Source organism: Scomber japonicus, chromosome 20, assembly GCF_027409825.1.
Source record: "Scomber japonicus isolate fScoJap1 chromosome 20, fScoJap1.pri, whole genome shotgun sequence".
NCBI classification, from domain to species: domain Eukaryota; kingdom Metazoa; phylum Chordata; class Actinopteri; order Scombriformes; family Scombridae; genus Scomber; species Scomber japonicus.
Window position 1 is genome coordinate 4,852,442 of NC_070597.1, and position 15,211 is coordinate 4,867,652.

The following is a 15,211-nucleotide window of genomic DNA, read 5'->3' on the forward strand; positions in this document are numbered from 1 at the left end:
CACATTTCGCTGTGGTCAAGCTAGCGGCTTTGTCTGTATTTTGACAACAGAAAAAAACCAACACAATTAGCGAGGCAGAAAGCTGTCATTGTTAATTTCGGTTCGAGTGGAGCTTTTTTTATTCTTCTTTAAAAAGCCTTTTAATTGTGTAAATCATCGGTGAGTTTAATCTTTGCCTTCCCTCCAAACGTGTTGTAACGTTTAGCTAGCTGGTTGCATCGTTTCTATGAGAATGATTTAACTATATAACCATAAATAACCTTTATTATCTACTGACAGGCTGTGTTATATTAGTGTTTAATGGGGAAAGCAATATGGAGGAGTCTCTGCTTCGAGGCTTTTGTCGTGTGGTGTTTTTCTTTGCTTCGCTAGCAGACAGTAGCAGCTACAGATGTTATAAATGAAATGTCTAAATGAGAGCATGCACAGATGATACATCACCACAATGCATGATAAAATAAAGTATGCATTGGTTTTATTGGAGCAAGCACAGATGATACACCACCACAGTGCATGATAACAGAGTATGCATTGGTTTTATTGGAGCATCGCCACACATTGGTGTTAATGATACACGCTGTAAGCTGCTGCCAGGTGTTGTTGATGCTGGCAGTAACTGGCCCTGCTATAAAGCCATAAAAAACCCTTTACCTGCCTCTGATTTATAACCAATGGATATTATGATCAGTATGCAGGTAGCTCAGGTGCTGTTATCATGTTAAAGTTGGTGCATTTTTAGTTTAGTCATATTTTTAAACTCCAAATAAAAAAAAATACACCTGTAACCCCCCCTCCTGCATTTCTACTGTACATGAGTATTTCCATGTGATGCTACTTTCTACATTTATTTGACAGCTTTAGTTACTTCTCAGATGAAGATTTGACACAATGGATAATATAACAAGCTTTTATAATACAACACATTGTTAAAGATGAAACCAGAAAGCAGTGTGTAGTCGGCTCACATTTCAGATGTCTATGAGTTGTTAACAGCTCCACCAAATACTGATTCTTCCCTCTAAACTTCTCACATGCTTTCATTTCAATAAATGTTCAAATGATCCAATATTTCAGCAAAAATCAAAAATTAGAGAAAAAGTCCAAATAGCTGAAAACACATTTGTGTATCAGAACTTTGTTTTTTCTTCTTTCCTCTCCCATTAATCATCTCAGCAGCCCTCACATTTATCTGCTGACCCTTTGGAGGGGCCCCACCCCTAGGTTGGGAACCACTGGACTAAACTAGCTAACTGTATATAAAGTAGCGTAAACTAGTTAACTGTATATAAAGTAGTATAAACTAGCTAACTATATATAAAGTAGTGTAAACTAGCTAACTGTATATAAAGTAGTATAAACTAGCTAACTGTATATAAAGTAGTGTAAACTAGCTAACTGTATATAAAGTAGTATAAACTAGCTAACTGTGTATAAAGTAGTGTAAACTAGCTAACTGTGTATAAAGTAGTATAAACTAGCTAACTGTATATAAAGTAGTATAAACTAGCTAACCGTATATAAAGTAGTATAAACTAGCTAACTGTATATAAAGTAGTATAAACTAGCTAACTGTATATAAAGTAGTATAAACTAGCTAACTGTATATAAAGTAGTGTAAACTAGCTAACTGTGTATAAAGTAGTATAAACTAGCTAACCGTATATAAAGTAGTGTAAACTAGCTAACTGTATATAAAGTAGTATAAACTAGCTAACTGTATATAAAGTAGTATAAACTAGCTAACTGTATATAAAGTAGTATAAACTAGCTAACTGTATATAAAGTAGTGTAAACTAGCTAACTGTATATAAAGTAGCGTAAACTAGCTAACTGTATATAAAGTAGTATAAACTAGCTAACTGTATATAAAGTAGTGTAAACTAGCTAACTGTGTATAAAGTAGTATAAACTAGCTAACCGTATATAAAGTAGTGTAAACTAGCTAACTGTATATAAAGTAGTATAAACTAGCTAACTGTATATAAAGTAGTATAAACTAGCTAACTGTATATAAAGTAGTATAAACTAGCTAACTGTATATAAAGTAGTGTAAACTAGCTAACTGTATATAAAGTAGCGTAAACTAGCTAACTGTATATAAAGTAGTATAAACTAGCTAACCGTATATAAAGTAGTGTAAACTAGCTAACTGTATATAAAGTAGCGTAAACTAGCTAACCGTATATAAAGTAGCGTAAACTAGCTAACTGTATATAAAGTAGTATAAACTAGCGAACTGTATATAAAGTAGAGTAAACTAGCTCCACGCTGCTCTAACACTGATGCTTCACTATTAATAATCTAATGATATAATTTGTGATAATATGCCACCATTAAATTAATTACTTTTACTTTAATATTGTAAGTGCTGATCATACTTATGTGCTTTAACTTTATTTGGATTTTTCATGCAGGTCTTTTAATTGTAATGGAGTATTTTTACATTGATGTGAAGGATCTGAATACGTCTTCCACCATTGGTTAATGGTACATGGGTAACTTCAGTCAATGCAGATTAGGCCGTCTTGTTATAACTGTGAAAGAAACATTAAACATACATTTAGCTGTAAAGTTATTTTTTTTAAAAACCCAAGTGTATCAAATATCGACTGCTGTTAATCTGCATTGGCTCACATTTATCCCCCATGTATCTTCTCAATGAATCCCATTTTTCCAACGCTGTTTTCTCCTCTCTACCACATTGACTCCCGCTCGCTTCTTCCATCATGCAACAATCTTGACGTTGACCAGGAACCTGCTGGTCCCCAGGTCTACCTGATGAGTATGAGCCTGACTACAGAAACCCCTAACGATGGTCCCACTGTTACAGAAGGTTTTAAAACATCATTATTTCCTAACATACATTTCTTTGTATCTCTGTGTCCTTGTGCGGTAAGGTGTGTGTCGACAGTCCAGAGATGACTATACTAATGTTTGTCTACAACGTGGCACCATAAGTGTGTTTGTGTCCCACTCAGCAGACTGGTTTCCCAACCAGTTAAGAGTTAAACAAACCAGTTCCTGACAGCTGAAAATGATCTGCAGGCTCCGGAAGTAAAGACAGCGTATCTTCTCTTTTGGGATCTTTTAACTTTTTACTCTTTTCCTTCAGCGTCAGCACCGGCGGAGAGCAAAATGACCTCACCTGAGCCGAAGAAGGACAAGAAGCCAGAAGACGGAGTAGCGGAGGAAGAGGAGGAGGAAGAGGAATACGTGGTGGAAAAGGTCTTGAATCGGCGGGTTGTGAAAGGGAGAGTAGAGTATCTTCTCAAATGGAAAGGCTTCTCAGAGTGAGTGTTGGTTTTGGGGGCAGGGTTATGTCTCTTCTCCTTATTGTATTCATACCGTTCCCCCTAATGTACTTTAATGTCGACAGTGAAGATAACACGTGGGAGCCAGAGGACAACTTGGACTGTCCGGATTTGATCGCAGAGTTTCTGCAATCCCAAAAATCAGCACAAGAGGGGAAGAGGAAGGCGGCCGGAGAAGCAGAAGGAGATGAAAGTAAATCGAAGAAGAAGAAAGACGATGTAAGTCCCTCTGTTTAGTTTAATATTCTTTATTTAGGATAAGTATGATGAGAAAGGGAGGGAGGAAGGAAAGGAGGAAGGAAGATGGAAGGAAAGGAGGGAGGAAGAAGGAAGGAAAGGAAAGAAGGGAGGAAAGGAGGGAGTGAGAAAGGAAAAGAGGAAGGAGGGAGGGAGGAAGGGAGATGAAAGGAAAGGAGGAAAGAAGGGAGGAAAGGAAAGAAGGGAGAAAAGAAGGAAGGAGGGAGGGAGTGAGAAAGGAAAAGAGGAAGGGAGGAAGGAAAGGAGGAAAGAAGGAAGGTAGGAGGGAGGGAGGAAAGAAGGAAGGAGGGAGGGAGGAAAGAAAGAAGGACAGAGGAAAGAAGGAAGGTTGGAAGGAAGGAAGGAACAGTCACTCCCTTAAGATCCTCATGTGTGAGGGCAGCAGTGTAAATCAAGGGTGGAGATAATCATTCATTAATCGTAATCAAGGTTAAAAGTTCAATTCATGGTGATTTAGATTTTTGCCATAATCACCCAGCAGCTCTACTGTAGTGTTTTTAAACTGCTGACACAAGAATATAAAACATCATGTGAAAATGATATTTAAGCCAAAGTCCTGCACAGGTCCCGTCTTGTAAAGCTGACGTCACTGAAACCAGAAACCAGACCTGCAGCCTCATAAAAATCACTCTATTACATCAGATATAAAAAAAAAATCTCCACTTGCTTTTCCTTTTTCTGAACTCCTCAGGATCCATTTCAACGACTGCAGTGTGATGTGATTTTTAAAATGAAAGCAGAGTTGAAGTCATGTTTTTTTTAATTGCCCAAGCAGCGCTCTAAAAATCCCAAATTAAATACTTTTGCTTTAAAAAAAATACTTAACCTTTGTGTCGTCCTTCTGGGTCAAATTGATCCCATCCTTTTGGACTGTTCCTTCTTTCCTCCCTTCCTCCCTTCCTCCTGTCCTTCCTCCCTCCTTCTCTCTTTCTTTCCTTCATTCCTTCCTTCTTTTCTTTCCTCATTCCATCTTTCCTTCCCTCCCTCTTTCCTTCCTTCCTTCCTTCCTTCCTCCCTCCTTCTTTCCTTCCCTGCTTCCTTCCCTCCTTCTTTCCTTCCCTCCGTCTTTCCTTCCCTCCTCCCTCCTTTCCTCCCTCCCTCCTTCTTTCCTTCCTTCCTTCCACCTTCTTTCCTTCCTTCCCTCCTTCCTTCCTCCTTCTTTCCTTCTCTCCCTTCCTTCTTCCTCCCTTCCATCCTTCCTTCCTTCCTCCCTCCCTTCCTTCCTCCCTCCTTTCCTTACTTCTTCCTCCCTCCTTTCCTTCCTCCTCCCTCCTTTCCTTCCTTCCTTCCTTCCTTCCTTGACTCGAGGACAACAGGAGGGTTAAACGATTAATAGAAAAATCAAAATCAAAATAGATAAAGCAATTAATTTTCTGTCGTTACAGAACTAAGACACTAAAATGGAAATCACTCCCCCAAATCGCTCTCCATGATCATACTTACCTTTGCAGTAATCATTTAAAACTTGTTATATCAGTATTTTGTTTTTTTGTGCTTTAATTGAAGTCGTATTTTTTTTGTTTTGTTTCTTTTTGATCTTCAGACAGAGAAACTAAGAGGCTTTGCTCGAGGTCTGGATCCAGAAAGGATCATCGGCGCCACAGATTCGACGGGAGAACTCATGTTCCTCATGAAATGGTTCGTACTGTTACATGATTTTATTTTATTATTTTTTTATATTTAGGGTGCCAGTTGGGTGTTTATCTAACAATTTTGATTAGTTACACCCACAGACTGTATAAAAGAAATGGACGTAACATCCGAGGCGTCACCCATTGGTTTGTGGACTGCTGCTCGGAAGCCAATAGTTTCGAATCTGGGCAGCGCCATCTTGAAAATGTCAGGTGCATGCTGGGAAAAATAAGAACACAGATTCTACTTATATGGGCATGAGCGGAGTCATGGGCGGAGCGGGGAGGTTGCTATGGTTGCGAGGGCTGGATCTCGAGGACATTGGTCAATCAACCTGTCAATCAGGACGTAGCCACGCCCTAATGCATACCCTGCTTTATCGTCACATATAAAATCAGGGAGCCCAAAATGTCCCAAATGAACATCATACTGCATTGAAGAAGGCTTTAAACTAGCGATTGAGACCATAAACACATTTTGAAAACGTTTACTGAGGTTAGAAATCAAGTGAGAAGTTGGTGAATTCTCCATTGACTTGTATAGAGACGGTCGCCCCCTGGTGGCCTTTTGATAGAATGCAGTTCTAAGTTACTTCCTGGTTGGCCTCATTTCAGAGGACCGGAGCTCCCCGCCTGGTTGCACCCGAAGAAAACCAACTTCATACAACCTTAAAACACTCTCGATAAACACAACTCCGAAGCAGCTGTTTTAAACTTAATCTCTCTCAGATGTTCAGCTATTAAACTTTGATGTTAAATATTTATCTGTTGAATTATTTGTTTTTTTGGGGTTTCAGGAAAAACTCTGATGAAGCCGACCTGGTGCCGGCGAAGGAGGCCAACATGAAGTGTCCGCAGGTGGTCATCTCTTTCTACGAGGAGCGGCTCACTTGGCACTCGTACCCGACCGAAGACGAGAAAAAGGACGACAAAAACTAACGGGGAGGGAAAAAAAGAGAAGAAGAAGAAGAAGAACTTGTAGTTTTGAACTTCATTGTACTTTGGACAGGGGGGGTTTTTTGGAAGCTGGGGGGGGGCAGGAGGAGGGCAAAGACAAGCAAGACATCATGGACTCATTGGTCTTTTTTTTAGTGTAGTGTCTAGGCATGGGCCGGTATGAGATTCTGGCGGTATGATAACCATAAGCAAAAATATCACGGTTTCACGGTATGGCGGTATTGCGATTACAGCTCTAAAATGTTCCTAAAAGGAAGAAAAATGAAGACAGACGTGTTAATTTAATCTGAATATACACTGTAATGACAGTGTGAGGGGTCGTGATACTCTACCCTGCAGCTGCACCACCTGAGGGATTTCTGACCAGCACTTCCTGTCTTTGACCAGACAAAAAACAGCTCATACCTTAGGAACGGTATGACAGTAAATTTGGCGGTTTCGGTTATCGTGACTTTTCATATCGCGGTATACCTTGAACACGGTTATCATCCCATGCCTAGTAGTGTCATCAGTCTCATTTGCTTTTATCTGGATATCTTTAAATGTAAATACGCTTCAGTTTTGCTTAAAGAAAAAAAAAAAACTCCCGAAAAACACCAAAAACAGAAAAAAACCGACGGGGAGAAAAATGTCAAATGCAGTGTTAAAAAAAAAAAGTTCATGTTATTTTAAAGGTGCAGTCTGTAGAATTTAGTCGACATTTAGTAGCAAAAAAAATAACTAAATATATTCGTACGTATGTTTTTTTTTTTAAACAGCGTAAAAAAAATAAGAATCACTGTCTTTCTTTAACTTAGATTATTTATATCTACAGAGTTCGTCACATTTCTACGGAAGCCCAGAAGGGACTAAATTCTGCACGCTGCACCTTTTTTGTAAAGAATCGCTCGAGTACTTCTTCATCTTATCATCTTTTACGTGTTTACAGTCCAGTGCCCGCTCATCTCGCTACGATTATTACGTATTACAGCTAGGTGATGATTTTTTTTATTTTTTTTAAATTTACCATCAGTGTGCCATTATTCATCTTTTCTTCTTCTTTCATTTAAAAAAAAAACAACTTTGGGACATTGGTGCTTTTCAAGAGGGAGAAAAAAACCCAACTGTGTTCATCTTTAGAGATTTTCTTGTTGTTACGGTTACGAAAAACTTTTTTTTTTTTTTTTCAGTGGTTAATTTTTTTTTTGGGGGTCGTTGGTATCAAACCTTCGTAGTGGTTTTTCATGTCCTGCTTGTCGGTTTTTGGAGAATAAAACCATTTTTTTTGTTACCGTGCTGTTTTCACACTGGTGTTTCACTTTTAATCAATTAAACTTTTATTTATAATATAAGTTTTAATTCAAGTTATACCCTCCTGTTGTCCTCAACTCAAGGAAGGACAGGAGGAAGGGAGGAAGGAAAGGAGGAAGGAAGTAAGGAGAGAAGGAAGGAATATTTGTAATAGCAGCTTTCATTCAAGGTTAATGTAGTTTGACCCTCCTGTTGTCCTCAAGTCAAGGAAGGTAGGAAGGAAAGGAGTAAGGAGGGAGGGAGGAAAAGAGGAAAGAAGTAAGGAGAGAAGGAAGGAAGGAAGGAAAGGATTAAGGAGAGAGGGAGGAAAAGAGGAAGGAAGTAAATGAGTAAGGAGGGAGGGAGGAAAAGAGGAAGGAAGGAAGGAAAGGATTAAGGAGAGGGAGGAAAAGAGGAAGGAAGTAAGGAGAGAAGGAAGGGAGGAAAGGAGCAAGGAGGGAGGGAGGAAAAGAAAGGGAGGGAGGAAAAGAGGAAGGAAGTAAGGAGAGAAGGAAAGGAGGAAGGGAGGACAGAAGGAAAGGTGAAAGGAAGGAAGGAGGAAGGAACTAAGGAGAGAAGGCAGGAAAAGGATGGAAGGAGGAGGGAGCAAAGAAAGGGAAGGAGGGGAAGAACAAAGGAAAAATTAAAGAAATAGGAAGGAAGGAAAGGATTAAGGAGAGAGGGAGGAAAAGAGGAAGGAAGTAAGGAGAGAAGGGAGGGAGGAAGGAAGGAGGGAGGGAGGAAAAGAGGAAGGAAGTAAGGAGAGAAGGAAGGGAGGAAGGAAGGAAAGGATTAAGGAGAGAGGGAGGAAAAGAGGAAGGAAGTAAATGAGTAAGGAGGGAGGGAGGAAAAGAGGAAGGAAGGAAGGAGAGAAGGAAGGGAGGAAGGAAGGAAAGGATTAAGGAGAGGGCGGAAAAGAGGAAGGAAGTAAGAGAAGGAAGGGAGGAAGGAAAGGAGTAAGGAGGGGGGAGGAAAAGAGGAAAGAAGTAAGGAGAGAAGGATGGGAGGAAGGAAGTAAATGAGTAAGGAGGGAGGGAGGAAAAGAGGAAGGAAGTTCTTTTCCTTTCTTCATTTCCTTCCTTCCCTCCCTCCCACCTACCTTTCTTATTTCCTCCGTCCTTCCTTCCTTTCCTTCCTCCCTCCTTCTTTCCTTCCCTCCCACCTACCTTCCTTCATTTCCTTCCTCCCTTTCCTCCCTCCCACCTACCTTCCTTCTTCCTTCCTCCCTCCCACCTACCTTCATTCCTTTCCTTTCCTCCCTCCCACCTACCTTCCTTATTTCCTCCGTCCTCCCTCCCTTCCTTCTTTCCTTTCCCTTCCTCCCTCCTTTCCTTCCTTCCTTCTTCCTTCCTCCCTCCTTCTTTTCTTCCCTCCCTCCCTCCCACCTACCTTCCTTCCTTCTTTCCTCCCTTCCTTCCTCCCTCCTTCTTTCCTTCCCTCCCACCTACCTTCCTTCTTCCTTCCTCCCTCCTTCTTTCCTTTCCTCCCTCCCACCTACCTTCCTTCCTTATTCCCTCCTTCTTTCCTTCCCTCCCACCTACCTTCCTTCATTTCCTTCCTCCCTTCCTTTCCTTCCCTCCCACCTACCTTCCTTCATTTCCTTCCTCCCTTCCTTCTTTCCTTTCCTCCCTCCCACCTACCTTCCTTCATTTCCTTCCTCCCTTCCTTTCCTCCCTCCCACATACCTTCCTTCCTTCTTTCTTACTCCCTCCTTCTTTCCTTCCTTCCTCCCTTCCTTCTTTCCTTCCCTCCCTCCCACCTACCTTCCTTCCTTCTTCCTTACTCCCTCATTCTTTCCTTCCTTCCCTCCCTCCCACCTACCTTCCTTCCTTCCTCCCTTCCTTCTTTCCTTCCCTCCCTCCCACCTACCTTCCTCCCTTCCTTCTTTCCTTTCCTTTCCTCCCTCCCACCTACCTTCCTTCCTCCCTTCTTTCCTTCCTTCCTTCCTTCCTTCCTTGACTCGAGGACAACAGGAGGGTTAAGACCTTTCCGAGAATCAGATTTACTAAATTATTGCAGAGCTGTAACGATTAATTGATTATCTGTCAGCTGTTTATTTTATTTATACAGTTTAAAGTCAGAGGGAAAGTTTCTATGAATAAACATTTCTGTCTCGGCTCATTTTCAGCTGCAGTCTCCGAGCAGCCGTGATGACAGTTTATGACAAATGTATTAGATTAGTCTATTAAAACTATTTTTAATAATCAATTAATCATTTTGAGTCATGTTAGATGGGATAGATTTTAAGTCTTCTATAATAGAAAACTAAATATATTTCAGACGTAATTGATTTAAAGACAAATTAATAATCATTTTAAAGTAAAACAGCCCATTATTACATTATATCTGAATGAGCAGAAATTCATTAAACAGTATTTTTTTAATAACTTTAACATGAAATTATTTTTTAACCTTCGTGTCGTGACTGGTTTCCAGCCTTTCTAAAGCGTCTAGAGACGTAATTTTAACTCCTAAATTCATCATAAATCTGGTTGAACAAAAAAAAAGACTTGAATTATCAATAACTCTCACATAAATTTGAAACCTGAATTTTGCCCCCCTCGTTGGGACCCATAATGCTAACGTCTATTAGCATACAACTGACATCACTGTTAACCACAGTACAATTCATATTCAGTATTTGAACAAATGTTGGCTTGAAACCCTGACCCTGACTCTTAACACTGCATCTAACCCTGACCCTGACTCTTAACACTGCATCTAATAATCCAGTTAGCTAGGGGGCTAATCGCTAAGCTAATATGCTAATACGAAGCTAACATGCTAATATACACACTTACACACTTAATCAGGAAAAGGTCCCCACGGGTTAGTAATATGTCAGATTTCAGTCCCCACCAGGATAGAAAAACGCACACACACACATACATGTTTTTACTACCTCGTGGGGACCCCTGACTGGGGTCCAGCCTTTCTAAAGGGTCTAGAGATGTAATTTTAACTCCTAAATTCATCATAAATCTGTTTGAACAAAAAAAAATTACTTGAAATATCAATAACTCTCACATAAATTTAAAACCTGAATTTTGCCCCCCTCGTTGGGACCCGTAATGCTAACGTCTGTTAGCATGCAATTGACATCACTGTTGACCACAGCACAATTCATATTCAGTATTTGAACAAATGTTAGATTGAAACCCTAACCCTAAACACTGCATCTAATAATCTAGTTAGCTAGGAGGCTAATCGCTAAGCTAATATGCTAATACGAAGCTAACATGCTAATATACACACTTACACACTTTATCAGGAGTCGGTCCCCACGGGTTAATAATATGTCAGGTCTCGGTCCCCGCCAGGATAGAAAAACACACACACACACACATACATGTTTTTACTACCTCGTGGGGACCCTGACTGGGTTCCAGCCTTTCTAAATGGTCTAGAGACATAATTTTAACTCCTAAATTCATCATAAATCTGTTTGAACAAAAAAAAATGGACTTGAAATATCAATAACTCTCACATAAATTTGAAACCTGAATTTTGCCCCCCTCGTTGGGACCCGTAATGCTAACGTCTATTAGCATACAGTTGACATCACTGTTGACCACAGTACAATTCATATTCAGTATTTGAACAAATGTTAGATTGAAACCCTAACCCTGACCATTAACACTGCATCTAATAATCCAGTTAGCTAGGGGGCTAATCGCTAAGCTAATATGCTAATACGAACCTAACATGCTAATATACACACTTAGTCAGGAAAAGGTCCCCACGGGTTAGTAATATGTCAGGTTTCGGTCCCCACCAGGATAGATAACACACACACACACACACACACACGCACACGCACACACGCTCATTCCCGACAACCAGAGCAACAACAAGGAGTCACAGGTGAAAATAAAAACACTTTATTAATCAATAAAAACAATTCTTGATTGCCAGCAAATATCTCAAAACAGAGGAAAGGGGGGAGAGAACTAACATCCAAAAACTCAAAAGCAGAGAGAGGGGTGTGTATGTGTGTGTGTGTGAGAGAGAAAGACAGAGAGAGAGAGAGAGAGAGAGAGAGAGAGAGAGAGAGAGAGAGAGAGAGAGAGAGATTTTGTTATGGAGACATTTGGACAAAAACGACATAAAATAAAAAACAAAAAAAGACAAAACACAAAAACATGGAAATATTTACATAAACGAGACGAACGACAGAAATAAAATAAAATTTTAAAAAAAGTGCACTAAGTAGTAGCAGTACTGAATAGTCGTGTTACATTGAGGTGAATGTTAAACCAGTTTCATGCCTGAATAATCACATTTAACGAGGACGTTTTCTCCTTTTTCAGTAACTTTTTGGACATCATCTTTAAAGTGGCGAGTTCAGTTTCTAGCCTATTCTGCTATCAGCTGCAACAATTGATTTATGTTGTAGTTTCTTTTTTATTATTAAAGGGTGTAAATGTAATACATGTAGAGACGGACTTCATTCAAATAGAGAATAATAGCACTTCTACTTTTTTTTTGTTTTTTTGAGAAACAGCTTTTTTTTTTGTTTTTCTTTGTAATTAAAATCCGTTCTCAAAAAAAAAACAAACAACCTTTTAAAGTGAATTTAATGAGATAATGTGAAATAAATAAATAATTAAAAAGGCATTCGAGTTTTAAAGTGGCCAAAAACACACACAAGTCAGTCGGTTTCACACATTCAAGAAAAAAGAAAGTATTTCTTTTCTTTCTTCTTTTTTTTTTTTATAAATTAAATTAAATCTCATTTTTTTAACAACTCGGCTCACTTTGTCAACAAGTTTAAAAAAAAAAAAAAAGTAACATAGGACTTTAAATATTTAATTAAGTCAACGGCTTTTACCACAACAAGAAGAGACCCGAACACTGCAGACAAGATGGCGAAACTAGAGGCAGACATCTTTACCTCTCCTCCTCCGAAACTGACAGGAAGTCATGTGACAAGCAGCTGATGATCGGCAGCAATTTGACAGGAAATGAGTTTGAATAAAAACATCACTTCATATATTTATTTGGTCGATTGACTCTTTTAAAGACTTTTGCTCCGTTGCATTTTCCTCAGAAGTGTGAAGTCAGAGTTGGGAATAATGCCACACCCGAGTTTGATTCATTCTACTTCAGAAGTCAGAAAAACCAGTTTAACCACTGACAGAAATACCAGTTAATAGAAACTCATTTCACTTTAAATTCAATCCAGTCAGGAGTTAGTAATCACCTGACTCCATGTGATAGACAGAGCCCATTTTAGAAAGAAAAAACCCATTTTTAGGTAAGAAAGTTTTTTTGTGTGTGTGGGTAATATCATAAATTCCCACATTCTGAGCAGAACTTGAACGCACCATTTATACAATATGTAAAACTGAGAAGTTAGCAATTGGAAGATTAATATTATTATTATTATATTAAGTCTTTGGAAAGTTACCAATTATTATTTTAAATGTGTTGTAATGTTTTAAATCAATTTATTAAACAATGTGAATAAAATGTCTAACAGGAAGTCACGCTGACGACGATCGTTCTGCTGACTTCCTGTTTGTTTTGGAGCCAGAGAGTTAAAGATGTCTGCCTCTACATTCGCCATTTTTATTTGCAGCTAGGTAACGTCTCGCTTTTACAGCAGTAGTTTTAAAAAAAGAAAGTAAAACAACAACAAAAAAACCCACCTCATATGGGCTTTAAAAAAAAAAAAAAAAAAAAGTCAAGTAAAACGTTGGCAAGTAAAGTTAGTTTTTAAAACGGGATTTCGCTACATTACCATGGCGACGACTGCGAGCCTGCTTTTCAAGTTATAACGCTGTAAGAAAAAAAAACAAAAAAAAACAACAAACTTGAGAGAGGAAGAAGGAGAAAACAAGAAACGACCAATAAGCTTTGATCGGTGACAGCCCGCCCGCCCGCCCGCCCTCCCTCCCCTGGAGTCGGTAATCACAGTAACTCCTCCTCCTCTTCCTCCTCTTCCTCATTCTTCTTCTTCTTCTTCTTCTGCTTCTTCGTGGAGCTCCTGGAGCGTCGCAGCAGCAGTCTCAACTTCCTCTTGTTGATTAACAGGCTCCGAAAAAAAGTGATCAACTCAACTCAACAGAGAGAGAGAGAGAGAGAGAGAGAGAGAGAGAGAGAGAGAGAGAGAGAGAGAGAGAGAGAGAGAGAGAGAGAGAGAAAGAAAGAGGGGCAGGGTGTAGACTTGTACATAAAGCTCTGATGTGGCCTAGACCTCTATAACCTTTGCTTATACTACAGATTATGAACAGTTAATAAAGAGCCTTTCCTAAACGCAGCTCCCCGTTATTTAAAACCTGCAGCGAAGGAATAGCGACAGACACGGCAAAATGCAATATAGCCAAGCCTCTTTTTTTTTTTTTTTCTTAAAGTTTTTTTTTCTCCTTTTTTTTTGTTTGTTTGTTTGTTTGTTTGTTTGTTTTTGTTAAAGACAAATTACAGTGCTATGTATAATTTATAAGGAAGTTGATACATTTTGCAATGCAGTGTGCCTCCTCCCCTAAAAATTTTTAAAATAATAATAATAATAATAATAATAAAATAAAAAATAAAAACATCCGTCTGCTCCCTCTTGCAGGACTTTGCCGCCTCTTTTTTTTTTTATTTTAAAAGCAAGCGGCCAGCCCGGGAACACGCTCCTCTTCTTCTTCTACTACTTCTTTGTCGTCATCGTCTTCTGACTCCTTCTTGTACTCAACATCCATCAATAAAATACTCCTTCAAACCTCCGCTCTCTTTCCTTTCATATATTTTTTTAGGGCCTCCTCCTCCTCTTCCTCCTCTTCCTCCTCTTCTTCCTCCTCCTGGACTCGAGACTGACTCGATTAAAACCTGTCGAACCTTACAAGAATTAAGAGTGCAGCGTCAGAGCTACTCGAGATGTATACAGGATCGAACGATGTGTGCACCTAATACAAACCTTTATCTTATGGGTTGGTTTTTTTTTTCGGTTAGTATATAGGTGTTAAAATGGCATCCTTAAAAAATAAAAACCCAAAAAAAAAAAAAAGATGAGACTTTCCTTTTTCTTTTTTTTTAAGCCTTTGGTATCCAAAGTCTCACAACCATTAGATTCTGCCTGAAGATCTGCCAAACTTAACAAAAAGCCTCAAGTGACTTTTTTATGACAATCACTAAAAGTCTCCAGGAGGGGCGGGACGGTGGGGGGGGGGGGGGGGGCGGGATGTGATCTGATAGTCCTTTAAATCCTCCAGTGCATAGCTTAATCCAACCATTCCTCGTTGTTTCAGTGTTTTTTTTTCTCTTTTCTTTGCTCTTTCTTGACACCAGTCCTCTTTTTCTTTTTCCTTTTTTTTTTAACCCTTTTTAAAAAAAAACACACATCTTCTCCGTCCTCGTTGGTTTCGGTGCAAAAAGGATCAAGAGCAGCTAAAATTTCCTAATAGCTCATTTTATGTCCTTTTATATCCCCCCTTCTTTCTTTTCTCCTTTGCTTGGTTTCCTCCCCCAACACCACCTCCTCCTCCTCCTCCTCCTCCTCCGTCATTCATAAATAATGAAATATCAGTACTCACACGAGGAGCTACTTCTGCTTCAAAGTCGTTTCCGTTGTTGTTGTCGTTGTGGGAGTGTCGGCGGAGGGGGAGAAAAAAAAAAAAAAGTAGGAACAGAATGAAAAGGGAAAAAACGAATGCAGGAAGAGTAGCCAACAATGCCATTTTTCTACTCACCAGAATCTTCTTAAAGGAAAAAAGGACATCTCTCTTGCATCTGCAGAAATCTTTCTTACTGATTTTAGCAAAGTGAAAGAATAAACAGCAGTTTGCGCCCCCCCACCCT

The 15,211-nt window shown here is 39.3% G+C and overlaps 1 protein-coding gene across 1 annotated transcript; it reads left to right on the forward strand.

Moving 5' to 3' along the window:
* Window positions 1–6,151, forward strand: cbx1b (chromobox homolog 1b (HP1 beta homolog Drosophila)). Its single transcript, XM_053341483.1, has 6 exons — window positions 1–159; window positions 2,752–2,833; window positions 3,113–3,290; window positions 3,377–3,530; window positions 5,113–5,207; window positions 5,998–6,151. Exons 2-6 carry the CDS (start codon window positions 2,779–2,781, stop codon window positions 6,137–6,139), a joined length of 624 nt encoding a protein of 207 aa, XP_053197458.1. The 5' UTR covers window positions 1–159; window positions 2,752–2,778; the 3' UTR covers window positions 6,140–6,151.
* Window positions 6,152–15,211: the final 9,060 nt, after the last annotated feature.

Bases quoted from the DNA above. Each gene is read 5' to 3' on its own strand.
- cbx1b (XM_053341483.1), top strand. From the start codon at position 2,779: ATGAGTATGAGCCTGACTACAGAAACCCCTAACGATGGTCCCACTGTT. The intron at 3,531-5,112 runs GTAAGTCCCTCT...TTTGATCTTCAG, and splicing joins CGAAGAAGAAGAAAGACGAT to ACAGAGAAACTAAGAGGCTT. The intron at 5,208-5,997 runs GTTCGTACTGTT...TTGGGGTTTCAG, and splicing joins CTCATGTTCCTCATGAAATG to GAAAAACTCTGATGAAGCCG.